This window comes from Sus scrofa, chromosome 7 (assembly GCF_054392235.1).
Source record: "Sus scrofa isolate SSC_HxYL_T2T_F1_AM1 chromosome 7, Sscrofa_HxYL_maternal_Yorkshire_Landrace_v2.0, whole genome shotgun sequence".
NCBI lineage: Eukaryota > Metazoa > Chordata > Mammalia > Artiodactyla > Suidae > Sus > Sus scrofa.
In genome coordinates, this window is record NC_139389.1 from 55,970,291 (window position 1) to 55,984,953 (window position 14,663).

At 37.0% G+C, this 14,663-nt stretch overlaps 1 protein-coding gene and 1 non-coding gene across 11 annotated transcripts in view; one reads left to right on the top strand and one right to left on the bottom strand.

The window, feature by feature from the left end:
- Positions 1-14,663, bottom strand: part of CHRNA5 (cholinergic receptor nicotinic alpha 5 subunit) — a 55,020-nt gene that overhangs the window by 28,613 nt on the left and 11,744 nt on the right. For 2 of the 10 annotated variants that reach the window (XR_014810274.1, XM_084968357.1), the window contains exon 2: positions 7,358-7,498. The exons of the other annotated variants lie outside the window; for them this stretch is intronic. Coding sequence is in view for 1 of the 2 variants with exons in the window: in XM_084968357.1 (XP_084824483.1) it covers positions 7,358-7,498 (141 nt within the window). In the remaining variant the exon portion in view is untranslated. The remainder of the gene's footprint in view (positions 1-7,357; positions 7,499-14,663) is intronic. 10 annotated transcript variants of the gene reach the window in all.
- Positions 11,605-11,710, top strand: LOC146401595 (U6 spliceosomal RNA). Its single transcript, XR_014811748.1, has one exon. It is a non-coding gene; the product is annotated as a U6 spliceosomal RNA (small nuclear RNA).

The following is a 14,663-nucleotide window of genomic DNA, read 5'->3' on the forward strand; positions in this document are numbered from 1 at the left end:
TTTGATCCACCTCCTAGAATAATGACAAAAACAAAAATAAACCAATGGAACCTAATTAAACCTAAAAGCTTTTGAACAGCAAAGGAAACCATTAAAAAAACCAAAAAGATGGCCTACAAAATAGGAAAAAATCTTTGCAAATGAAGCAACGGACAAGGGATTAATATCCAAAATATATAAATGTCTCATGGAGCTTTATATCAAAACACCCAAAAACCCCAATCCAAAAACAGGCAGAAGATCCCCACAGACATTTCTCCAAAAAAGGTACACAGATGGCCAAAAAACACATGAAAAGATGCTCAACATCCTAATTATTAGAGAAAATGTGAGTCAAAACTATAATAAGGTATCACCCCACACCAGTCAGAATGGCCATCATCAAAAAGTCTACAAACAAAAACTGCTTAATAGATTGTAGAGAAAGGGAACTCTTCTACACTGTTGGTGGGAATGTAAGTTGGTACAACTGCTAAGAAGAACAGTGTGGAGGGTCCTTAAAAAAACTAAACATAGAACTACCATATGATCTGGCAATCCCACTCCTGGGCACACGCCCAGAGAAAATTCTAATTTGAAAAGATGCATACACCCAATGTTCAATGCAGCACTATTTACAACAGCCAGGACATGGAAGCAACCTAAATGTCCATCAACAGAGGAATGGATAAAGAAGATGTGTACATATATACAGTGGAATATTATTTGGCCATAAAAAGAAGGAAATTATGCCATTTGCAGCAATTAGATGGATGGATGGACCTACAGATTGTCATACTGAGTGAATTAAGTCAGACAGAGAAAGAGACATATATATGACATCACTTATGTGGAATCTAATAAAAGATGATACAAAACAACTTATTTAAAAAAACAAACTCACAGATTTCAAAACCAATCCTAGGGTTATCAGAGGTGAAACCATTTGGGGAAAAGAGAATTGGGAGGGTGGGAATGACATATACACACTACTACATAAAACAGATGATTAATAAGAACCTACTGCTTAGCACAGGAAAATATACTCAATAGTAGGTAATAATCTATATGGGGAAAAATGATGGATATATTTATATGTATGACTGATTCACTTTGCTGTACACTTGAAATTAATACAGCATTGCAAATCAACTATACTCCAATAAAACTAAATTTTGAAAAATGGAAAAAAAAAACCTCCTTAGAGAAAAAAAAAATCATTAGCCAACTACAAAATAAACATGCTTTAATTTACATGCTTCTAATATATAACTACTGAATAAAAATTATTCAGATTTGTCACACTGTTGTTTACTATACATTTGTATACAATTACCTTAGGACCTAAGATTAAAAAAAAATTCAAAATTTTAAAAGGTTTAGATGCCACAACTAAAGACTGGTTAGATGGATGGATCACAGTTATGTTTATACTTCTACTGAGCTTAAATAAGCCTCTAAAGAAATGAGCTTTTTTTTTTAATGTTGTCTGGACCCTGGAGTCTCTGTTAAGGAAATGCAGAATATGTGAAATTCAACGATGACATTTACTTAAGACTCAGGATTTTACAAAGGAAAAAACATTTATTTAAAACAAAATGTCACTGGCTTATTTATCATATAGTAATACACAGGGATTTAGAGTAGCTAGTGTTGACCCTTCTCTAATCTAAAAGAAATGTTGCTTCAAATGGCATTATTTCATTCTTTTTTATGGCTAAGTAGTATTTCACTGTGTATATATACCACATCTTCTCTGTCCATTCCTCTGTCAATGGACATTTAAGTTTCTTCTGTCTTGACTGTTGTAAACAGCACTACCATGAAAACACTGGAGTGAATATACCTTTTCAAATTAGAGGTTTCTCCAGATATATGCCCAGGACTGAGATTCCTGGATCATATGGTAACTGTTTTAGTTTTTTAAGGAACGTCCATACTGTTTTCTATGGTGGCTGTACCAATTTACATTCCCACTAACAGTGTAGAAGGCTTCCCTTTTCTCCATACCCTCTCCAGCACTTGTTAAGATTTTGTTCCTCCGAACAAAAAAAAGTCCAGGACCAGACATGCACTTTAATGGTGAATTCTATATAACACTTAACAAAGAATTAATACCAATCCTTCTCAAATTCTTTCAAAAAAAATAGGAGGAAACACTTCCAAATTCATTGTATCAGGACATTATCCTGATTCCGAAATCAGACAAGGATGCCATAAGAAAACTACAGACCAATATCTCTGATGAACATAGATGCAAAAATACTCACAAAATATTAGCAACTGAATTCAACAATATATTAAAAGGATCATATACTCTGATCAAGTGGGATTTACTTCAGGATGCAAGGATGGTTCTGTGTCCAGAAATCAATCAGTGTGATGTACCACATTAACAAAAGGAAGAATAAAAACCATACGGGCCTCTCAAAGGATGCAGAAAAAGCATTTAACCAAATTCGGCATCAATTTATGATAAAAACTCTCAACAAAGCAGGTACAGAGGGTACATATCTCAATATAATAAAGGCCATATATAATAAGTCCACAGCTAATATCATACTCAATTGTAAAAAGCTGAAAGCTTTTCCTCCAAGATCAAGAACAAGACAAGGATGCCTATTCTCATCACTTTTATTCAACATAGTATTAGAAGTCCTAATCAGAACAATTAAGCAAGAAAAGAGATAAAAGACACCAAATAGGAAAGGAAGAAGTAAAACTGTCATTATTTGCATATGTTATGATATTATATAGAGAGAAAACCCTAAAGACTCTACCAAATAACTTTTAGAAATTGAAAAGGAATTCAATATAAAGTTGAAGGAACCAAAATTAATAGACAAAAATCTGTTGCTTTTCTATATGCTAATAACAAATTATCAGAAAGAGAAATTAAGAAAACAATCCCATTTACAACTGCATCAAAAAAATAAAATAAAATACCCAGGAATAAATTTAACCAAGGAGGCGAAAGACCTGTAGACTGAAAGCCATAAGACAATGGTGAAAATTGAAGAAGACACAAATAAAGGGAAAGATACACCATACTCATGGATTGGAAGAATTACTATTGTTAAAATGTCCATACTGCACAAAGCAATCTATATATCAATACAATTGCTATCAAAATTCCAATGACATTTTTCATGAAATACAACACAATCCCAAAACTTGTATGGAAACACCAAAGACCCCAAATAGCCATAAGAATCTTGAGAAAGGAGAGCAAAACTGACAGCACCATGGGCCCTGATTTAAAACTATATTACAAAGCCATAGTAATCAAAATAGTATGGTATTGACATAAAAACAGACACAAAGATCAATGGAACAGAATAGACAGATCCAAAATAAACCCACACATATATGGTCAGCTAATTTATAATAAAGGATCCAAGAATACATAATGAGTTACAAAATAAATAAGTCATAATGATGTAATGTACATAATGCACAGCATAGAGAACATAGCCAATATTTCATTACTATTTTTAATAAGCTTATGTGGTATGTAATCTATAAAAATATCAAATACACTGTACATCTGAATCTAATATTGTAAGTCAACTATACTTCAATTAATATATATTTAATATCATAAGTATGTATATATTTGCATGCACATACACACAACAGTAAAAAGGACTGCCTCGTCAATAAATGGTCCTGGGGGAATTGGACAGCCACATGCAAAAGAATGAAATTGGACCATTATCTTATACCATACACAAAAATTAACTCAAAATGGAGTAAAGACTTGAACATAAGACCTAAAACCATAAAACTAGAAAAAAACAGAGAAGGTAAGCTCCTTGGCATTTATCTTGGTGAAGAGTCTTTGGATTTGACACCAAAAGCAAAGGCAACAAGAACAAAAATAAACAAGTAGAACTGTATCAAACTGAAAAGCTTCTACATAGCAAAGAAAACCATCAACAAAATGAAAAGGCAACCTACTAAATGAGAGAAAATATTTTCAGATCATGTATCTGATAAGGGGTTAATATCCAAAATATATAATGAAAACATACAATTCAATGGCAAAAAAGAAATTAACAGGCAGAGGATCTGAATAGACATTTTTTTCCAAAGAATACAGATGACCAGCAAGTACATGAAAAGGTGCTCAAATTCACCAATCATCAGAGAAATGTAAATCCAAACCACAATGAGATATCACCCCATACCTATTAGAATAGCTATCATCAAAAAGACAAGTAATGACAAGCATTGGTGAGGATGTGGAGAAAAAGGAAACCCTTATGCACTGTTGGTGGAAATGTAAATTGGTGCAGCCACTGTGAAAACAGTATGGAGCCTCCCCCCAAAATTAAAAATAGAACTAATATATAATCCAACAATTCCACTTCTGGATTTTTACACAAAGGAAGCAAAAACACTTGAAAAGATATATGCAACCCCATGTTTGTTGCAGCATTATTTACAACAGCCAAGATATGGAAACACCTAAGTGTTTACCAGCAAATGAATCAATAAGGAAAATGTGATACATACATACAATATACACACACAATGGAATATTATTCAACCACTAAAAAGAAGGAAATCCTGCCATTTGTGACAATATGGATGAATCTTCAGGGCATAAGAAAGATAAATACTATATGATCTCACTTATATGTGGACTCTTTAAAATAAAATAAAAAAACCCCAAAGAACCCAGTTCATAGATGCAGAAGAACAGATCAGTGGTTGCCAGAAGTGGGGAGTGGGGGTAGGGTTGGAAGAAATGGCTGAAGAGACTCAAAAGGTTAAAAAATTCCAGTTATAAAATAAATAAGTCATGGGGATATAATGTACAGCATAGTGACTATAGTTAATAATACCATGTTGCATACTTCAAAGTTGCTAAGAGAGTGAATCTTATAAGTCCTTATCACAAGAAAAAAACTGGGATTGTACATCATGATCAAGTGGGATTTATCCCAGGGATGCAAGGGTTCTTCAATATCCACAAATCCATCAGTGTGATACACCACATTAACAAACTGAAGAATAAAAACCATATGATCCTCTCAATAGATGCACAAAAAGCCTTTGACAAAATCCAACACCCATTTCTGATAAAAACCCTTCAGAAAGTGGGCATAGAGGGAACCTACCTCAATATAATAAAGCCCACATATGACAAATCCACAGCTAACATCATTCTCAATGGTGAAAAGCTGAATGAATTCCCACTGAGATCAGGAACAAGACAAGGATGTCCACTATCGCCACTACTATTCAACATAGTTTTGGAAGCCCTAGCCATGGCAATCAGAGAAGTAAAAGAGATAAAAGGAATACAAATTGAAAAGGAAGAAGTAAAAGTATCACTATTTGCAGATGACATGATACTACACCTAGAGAATCCTAAAGACTCTACCACAAAACTGTTAGAGCTCATCAATAAAATTGGCAAAGTCACAGGATACAAAATTAATACATAGAAATTGACTGCATTTCTATACACTAACAATGAAAGGAAAGAAAGAGAAATTAGGGAAACAATTCCATTTACCATCGCATCAAAAAAGAATAAAATACTTAGGAATAAACCTACCTAAAGACACAAAAGACCTCTACTCTGAAAACTATAAGACACTGATGAAAGAAATAAAAAATGACGCAAACAGATGGAAAGACATACCATGCTCTTGGATTGGAAGAGTCAATATTATCAAGATGACTGTACTACCCAAGGCAAGCGACAGATTCAATGTAATCCCTATCAAAGTACCAAGGACATTTTTCACAGAACTCAAAACAAAATAATTTTAAAGTTTGTTTGGAAGCACAAAAGACCCAGAATAGCCAAAGCCATCCTGAGAAAGAAAAATGGAGCTGGAGGAATCAGGCCCCCTGACTTCAGACTAGACTACAAAGCTACAGTCATCAAAACCACATGGTACTGGCACAAAGACAGAAACAGAGATCAGTGGAACAGGATAGAAAGCCCACAATTAAACCCACGCACCTACAGTCAACTCATCGATGACAAAGGAGGCAAGAACATACAATGGAGAAAAGACAGCCCCTTCAATAATGGGAAAACTGGACAGCCACATGTAAAAGAATGAAATTAGAACACTTCCTAACACCATACACAAAAATAAACTCAAAATGGATTAAAGACGAAAATATAAGGCCAGATACCATAAAACTCTTAGAGGAAAACATAGGCCAAACACTCTGACATAAACAACAGCAATATCTTCTCAGATCTACCACCTAGAGTAATGACAATAAAAACAAAAATAAACAAATGGGACCTAATTAAACTTAAAAGTTTCTACACAGCAAAGGAAACCCTAAACAGAATGAAAAGACAACCCACAGAATGGGAGAAAATATTTGTGAATGAAGCAGCTGACAAGGGATTAATCTCCAAAATTTATAAACACCTTCTGCAGCCCAATACCAAAAAAAAAAAAAAAAAAAAAAAAAAAAAAAAAAAAAAAAAACACCCCATCAAAAAATGGGCAGAAGATCTAAACAGACAATTCTCTAAAGACAGACACATGGCCAAAAAAACACATGAAAAGATGTTCAACATCACTCATTATTAGAGAAATGCAAATCAAAATCACTATGAGGTACCACCTTACACCTGCCAGAATGGCCACCATCAAAAAGTATACAAACAATAAATGCTGGAGAGGGTGTGAAGAAAAAGGAACCCTAAGACACTGTTGGTGGGATTGTAAATTGGTGCAACAGCTGTGGAAAACAGTATGGAGATTCCTCAGAAAACTAAAAATAGAATTACCATTTGATCCAGCAATCCCACTCCTGGGCATCTGTCCAGAGAAAACCATGACTCACAAAGACACATGTACTCTGATGTTCACTGCAGCACTTTGCAATAGCCAAGACAAGGAAACAACCTAAATGTCCACCAACAGAGTGGACCAAGAAGATGTGGTACATATACATAATGGAATATTACTCAGCCATTAAAAGGAACGAAATACTGGCATTTTTAGCAACATGGATGGACCTAGAAATTATCATGCTAAGTGAAGTCAGTCATACAATGAGACACCAACATCAAATGTTTTCACTGACATGTGGAATCTGAAAAAAGGACACAATGAGCTTCTTTGCAGAACAGATACTGACTCACAGACTTTGAAAAACTTATGGTTTCCAAAGGAGACAGTTTGGGGGGTGGGGGGATATGCTGGAGTTGTGGAATGGAAATCCTATACAATTGGATTGTGGTGATCATTGTACAACTATAAGTGTAATAAATTCATTGAGTAACAAAAATAAATAAAACCAAAAAGAAAAAAACTAACTATGTGTGGTGACAGAGGTTAACCAAACTTATTGTGGTGATAAGAAGAAATTTTAAAAAAAATAATAATACCTTTTAGAGCAGTCTGAGGTTCACAGCAAATCTGAGGGGAAGGTACAGAGGTTTTTCTACCCCCTGCTCTCTGCACAGGCACAGCCTTCCCCATCATCAGCATCCTCCACCAGAGTGGTACCTTCCTTGCAGGCGATGAACCTATATTGATACACCATTATCACCAAAGCCTATAGTTCACATTACGATTGACTCTTTTTTTTTTTGTCTTTTATCTTTTTTTTTTTTTAGGACCACACCCATTGCATATGGAGGTTCCCAGGCTAGGGGTCCAATCGGAGCTACAGCTGCTGGCCTACACCACAGCCATAGCAACTCGGGGTCCGAGCTGCATCTGAGACGTATGTGACAGCTCATGGGTAACGCAGGATCTTTAACCTACTGAGTGAGGCCAGGGATCAAACCCGCAATCTCATGGTTACTAGTCGGGTTCGTTAACCACTGAACCACTACAGGAACGCCTACATTACAATTGACTCTTGACGTTATATATTGTATGGGTTTGGACAAATGTATATTGGCATGAACCCATCATTATGGTATCATACAGAGTATTTTCACTGCTCTAAAAATCCTCTGTGCTTTACCAATTTGCCCCTCCTGTCTCTAGCCCCTGGCAATCACTAAGGTTGTTTTTTTTTTTTTTTTTTTATTGTCTCAGTTTTGTCTTTAATAATCTCTTTTGGTTAACTATTTGAAAAAAAAAAAAAGATTATGGCATTCACAAGGGTCTGAATATTTGCTTCACCCCAAAATACCTGTTGAAATCCTAACCTCCAAGGGTTATGGTATTAGTAGGTAGGGCATCTGGCAGGTGCTTAAGTCATGAGGATAGAGTCCCCACGAATGGGGTGAGGGTGTTATAAAACAGCTCCAGAGAGCTCCCCAGCACCTTCGCTGGGTGAGGACACAACAAGGAGTCTGAGACCTGGAAGAGGGCCCTCCACCAGCCACATTGACCTTAGACTTCCAGCTTCTAGAAGTGCAAGAAACAAATTTCTGTTGTTAACTATTGCCTTTGGAATGGATTAGCAATGAGATCCTGCTGTGTAGCACTGGGAACTATGTCTAGTCACTTATGATGGAGCATGATAATGGGAGAAAATAGAATGTGTACATGTATGTGTAACTGGGTCACCATCCTGTACAGTTGAAAAAAATTGTATTGGGGAAATAACAATTTAAAAAAATAATAATAAATCCAAACAACAACAAAAACAACAACAACAACAACAACAAAAAACCAAATTCCTATTGTTTATCAGCTATTCAGTCTGCGGTATTTCATCACAGCAGCCCAAAGAGACTGAGGCAGCATTTGAGTAATATAAATGTCAACTTCACATTTTTTTCCTTTGTAAACCTCAACTGCACATTTTAAAACGTCAACAGCACCATCTGTGAGCATCCTTCATAAGTGAAGAGACTGGAGATCTGAGAGGCTGTCATTTTCCCAGGATCATACAGCAAAGGCTGGGAAGTTGACTTGTCACAAGGCTTTGAGCCAGGTTTGTCACCAAGGCCCATGTTTTTCCTCATCAAGTGATTCCATCTTTATGATAAGATAAGAACTAGTTAATCATAGAACTCTAATTGCAACCCAGGTCAATCCTCTCTCCTCTTATTGGTAGCCTTCTTGAGGTTATGGAAAATGAGAAGAGGAGCCTCTCTACGCATTTAAATGTTAAGCACTAACATAGATAATGATGCAGGGAAACATCTTTATTTTTCTTAGTCACAGATATGATCCCTTCCTTGGGAGAGGCCTTCCTGATGCCAATGATCTAGGAGTTTTTTTTTTTCTTTTTTTTTTTTTTTTCTTTTTGGGGCCACACCCGCAGCATATGGAGCTTCCCAGGCTAGGGTTCTAATCAGAGCTACAGCTGCCGGCCTACACCACAGCCAGCAACGGCAGATCCGAGCTGCTTCTGTGACCTACACCACAGCTCATGGCAATGCCGGATCCTTAACCCATTGAGTGAGGCCAGGGATCAAACCCGCAAGCTCATGGTTACTAGTTGGATTGTTTCTGCTGCACCACAACGGGAACTCCCCCCAGTGATCTAGGATTAAAGAAGAATCCTGTTGCTCTCAGACAATGGTAGAGGAAAGGTAAAGTGTTACTGGCTTTTTGAAAAGTAATTTTGTAATATGTTAATCTTGCAAAATTTATCCAAAAATAGCAGCAACCCCACACCTGACTTCCAAAGCACTAAAAGCACAGTGCATAAGAACATGTGCACAAAAATGTTTACCACAATAGACACTGCAGCAAAAATTTGGAAAAAACACAATCAAAGGGAGTGAGACATCTATTATGTGAAATAATATGCAGTCATTTAAAGGCATACAGGACAAGTGTGCCAAGACTACTCAATAGGGAAAGACAGTTTCTTCAACAAATAGTGCTGGGAAAACTGGACAGCCACATGCAAAAGAACGAAGTTGGATTCTCACCTTATACCATAGACAAAAATCAACTGAAAAATGGATTAAAGGAGTTTCTGCTGTGGCTCAGCAGTAATGAATCCAACTAGTATCCATGAGGATGTAGGTTTGATCACTGGCCTCGCTCAGCGGGTTAAGGAGCCATGTTGCCATGAGCTGTGGTGTGGGTTGCAGATGCAGCTCAGATCCCATGTTGCTGTGGCTATGGTGTAGGCCAGCAGCTACAGCTATGATTTGAGCCCCAGCCTGGGAACCTCCATATGCCACAGGTGCGGCCCTAAAAAGACCAAAAAGAGGAAAAAAGAAAAGTAGGAGTTCCCGTCCTGGCGCAGTGGTTAACGAATCCGACTAGGAACCATGAGGTTGTGGGTTCGAGCCCTGGCCTTGCTCAGTGGGTTAACGATCCAGCGTTGCCATGAGCTGTGGTGTAGGTTGCAGACGCGGCTCGGATCCCGCATTGCTGTTGCTCTGGCGTAGGCCAGGGGCTACAGCTCCTATTCGACCCCTAGCCTGGGAACCTCCATATGCTGCGGGAGCAGCCCAAGAAACAGCTAAAAAAAAAAAAAAAGTAGATTAAAGACTTAAATTTAAGACCAAGATCTATAAAACTCCTAGAGGAAAACCTCAGGGGAAAATGCCATGACACTGGATTTGGCAATGACTTCTTAAAAAGGACACCAAAAGCACAAACAACACGAACAAAAATAGACAAATGGGGATATATCTACTTTAAAACTTCTTTGTACAACTCTAAAGGTAATAAAATTCATTGAATTAAAATAAAACTTTGGTTTATTAATGGACACAACCAATAGTGTGAAAAGACAACCTGTGAAATGGAGAAAATATTTGCAAATCATGTATCTGGTAAGAGGATAAAATCCAGAATACATAAAGAAATCCTACAATTCAACAACAACTCCCACCCACCAAATAACTCAATTAAAAAATGGGCTAAAAACTGAATAGACATTTCTCCAAAGAAGGCATTAAAATGGCCAACAACTATTTGAAAAGATGCTCAATATCACTAATCATTAGAGAAACACCAATTAAAAATCACTAGATATCACCTCAAACCCAGTAGGGCTACTATTATTAAAAGAACAAAAAACAGGAGTTCCCCTTGTGGCGCAGCGGAAACGAATCTGACTAGGACCCATGAGGTTGTGGTTTGATCCCTGGCCTCGATCAGTGGGTTAAGGATCTGGCATTGCCGTGAGCTGTGGTGTAGGTGGCAGACGCAGCTTGAATCCTGCATTGCTGTGGCTGTGGTGTAGGCTGGCGGCTACAGCTCCGATTAGGCCCCTAGCCTGGTAACTTCCATATGCCACGGGAGCTGCCCCAGAAAAGGCAAAAAGACCAAAAAAAAAAAAAAAAAAAAAAAGTTACCAAGACTGTGGAGAAGTTAAAACATTTGTAGAGTGTTGGTAGCAATATAAAATGGTGCAGCCACTTTGGAAAGTGATACGGCGGTTCCTTAAAAAATTTAAAATAGAATTATCATATGATCCGCAAATTCCACTTATAGGTATATTTCGCAAAGAACTGAAAGCAGGATTTTAAAGAGATATATTAGCACACCCATGTACATAGCAGCTTTACTTACAAGAGATAAAAGCAACAGAAATGTCCATCTATAGATGAATGGACAAACAAAATGTGACATATACACAGAATAGAATATTTTCAGCCTTAAAAAAGAAGGAAATTCTAATAGGCTACAACACAGGGAAACTTGAGGGCATTATGCTAAATGAAATAAGGCAATCACAAAAAGACAAAAATTGTATGATTCCGTCCTCGCTTAGGCAGCACATATAGTAAAAAGTTGGAATGATACAGAGATTAGCATGGCCCCTGCACAAGGATGACACGCAAATTCATGAAGCCTTTCATATTTTTTGCTTTTTGTATCCAACCAGCTTAGAATTACCAGTATTTGTAATTTTTCCATTTATAATCATAATTGCAATTAATCTTTAACCACATTTTAGTATCAACTTTATGTGATCCTTGTTGAAAGTTAAATGAATTTTGAAGACGTTCATGTTTTTAAATTTAGTGTTTATATAGACAATGAGAATTATTCAGTGAAGTTTAGAAAAATTAAAGCTTAATCTGGTTTCTTTGTAAAAAAAGAAAATGAAAATTAAAAAAACACCTGCACGATTCCACTTATGTGAGGTATCTAAGGTAGTCAAACTAATAGAAAGTAGAATGTGGCTACCAGGGCCTGGGGAGAGAAGGAGTACATGTATAACTGGGTCACTTTGCTTGTACAGCATAAATTGACAGAACATTGCAAATCAATGGGTATAGAACTTCAGTTTTGCAACATGAAAAAGTTCTGGAGATCTGTTGCATAATAATGTGAATATACTTAACACCACTGAACCATATACTTAAAAATGGTTAAGATGGTAAATTGCATGTATGTGTTTTTTTAACAATTAAATACTTTTTTAACACAATTTTTTTTTTTTTTTTTTTTGGCTGAACCCATGGCATGTGCAAGTTTCTGGGCAGGGATCCAATCCTCCTTCCACAGCAGTGACCCAAGCCACGGCAGTGACAGTGCTGGATCCTTAACCCAATGTACCACCAAAGAACTCCCATTAAGTACTTTCTTAATTATTAAAAAAATAACTTGAAATCAATAATCACAGAGAGGCCATGTGAAATATCACAACAAAAAACGAGTTTGTCATAAGTTGCATCAAATAAAAATTTGAACTAAACACAACATAGCAAAAGGTGTCAGGATTTCTCTGAGGATTTCTTTAAGGGTAAAAAAGTATAGAAAAGAGGCTATACTATAATCCTATTTTTAAAAGATCAGCTATTAAAATTTATGTATATCTATCTAGCTACATGATTACATATACCTGAGGAAAATTATAGAAGTTCACATATTAAACTAACAAGGGTAATTAACAAGGGTATAGAGGGGAGGAAGGAGGGGGGGGAGAAGAGATGGGAAAGGGAGAGTACAAAAAAGGAAAGGGGAGATTAAGCCCTTGTTGTTGCATCGTTCGCAATTATTTTCTCCCATTCCATAGGCTGACCTTTTTTTTTTTTTAATGGTTTCCTTTGCTATGCAAAAGCTTCTAAGTTTGATTAGGTCCCATTGATTTATTTTTATTTCTATTTCTTTGGAAGACTGACCTAAGAAAAACAACTCATACCACTCAACAGCAAAAAAATAAACAACCCAACTGAAAAATGGGCAGAAGACCTGCATAGACATTTCTCCAAAAAAGACATGGATGGCCAATCAGGCACATGAAAAAATGCTCAACATCACTAATTTTTAGAGAAATGCAAATCAAAACTACAATGTGGTACCACCTCACACAGGTCAGAATGACCATCATTAATAAGATGGCAAATAACAAATGCTAGAGAGGATGTGGAGAAAAGGGAACCCTCCTACACTGTTGGTGGGAATGTAAATTGGTACAATCACTATGGAAAAGAGCACAGAGGTTCCTTAGCAAACTAAATATAACTACCATATGATCCAGCAATCCCCCTCCTGGGCATATACCCCGACAATAGTTTCATTGAAAAAGATACATGCACCACTATGTTCATTGCAGCACTATTCATAATAGCCAAGACAGGGAGACAACCTAAATGTCCATCAACAGATGAATGGATTAAGAAGATGTGGTACATATACACAATGGAATACTATTCAGCCACAAAAAGAACAAAATAATGCCATTTGCAGCAACATGGAGAGAACTAGAGATTCTCATACTAAGTGAAGTCAGAAAGAGAAAGACAAATACCATATGGTATCACTTATATATGGAATCTAAAATATGGCACAGGAGTTCCTCTCGTGGCTCAATGGAAATGAATACAACTAGGAACCATGAGGTTTCGGGTTCAATCCCTGGCCTCTCTAAGTGGGGTAAAGATTTGGCATTGCTATGAGCTGTGGTGTAGGCCAAGATGTGGCTTGGATCTGGCATTGCTGTGGCTCTGGTGTAGGCTGGCGGCTACTGTTCAACCCCTAGCCTGGGAGCCTCTATGTGCCATGGGTGTGGCCCTAAAAAGAAAATGAAATAAGATAAATAAAATAAAATATGGCACAAATGAGTCTATCTAGAGGACAGAAACAAACTCATGGACATAGAGAACAGATTTGTGGTTCCCAAGAGGTTGGGGAGGGAGTGGGATAGACTGGGATTTTTGGGTTGGTGGATGCAAATACTACATTTAGAATGGATAAACAACGAGGTTCTGCACAGGGAACTATATCCAATCACTTGTGATAGAACATGATTGAGGATAATATGAGAAAAAGAATGTGTGTGTGTTTATAACTGGGATCTGGCATTGCTGTGGCTCTGGTGTAGGCCAGAAGCTGTAGCTCTGATTAGACCCCTAGCCCGGATATAGGCTTGAAAAGACAAAAAAAAAAAAAAAAAAAGTGAATTATGTATTATTTTTACTTAAGAACTAGACATTCATAATAAATAGGATGCGTGCTATCATCTTTCACCATCCAGCTTTATGATGGGAGTCTGAGCCCCCTGGTTAACTGATTTCTAAGTTTTCATTTCTACTAATTAAGAAAATCCTAACTCATAACTATAGAATCTCAGGGATGGCAGCAAGCGTTGGTGGATCTGGAAATTCAGCTTGAACAGGGACCTGAAAAAGACTCTGAGTGCTGCACCAGGCTTTACCTGGGCTTTCACCCAAGTGTCCTTCAAGCCCATTGCCTTCACCCCAAGTCCTGCTGACTCTCTCTTGCCCTCCCCTGTGTCTTTTCTTCCCCTGCCAGACCAGGGGAGGAGTTTCTCTGAGCAAGAAGAGGCTGCGCTTATATTACGTGGTCTAT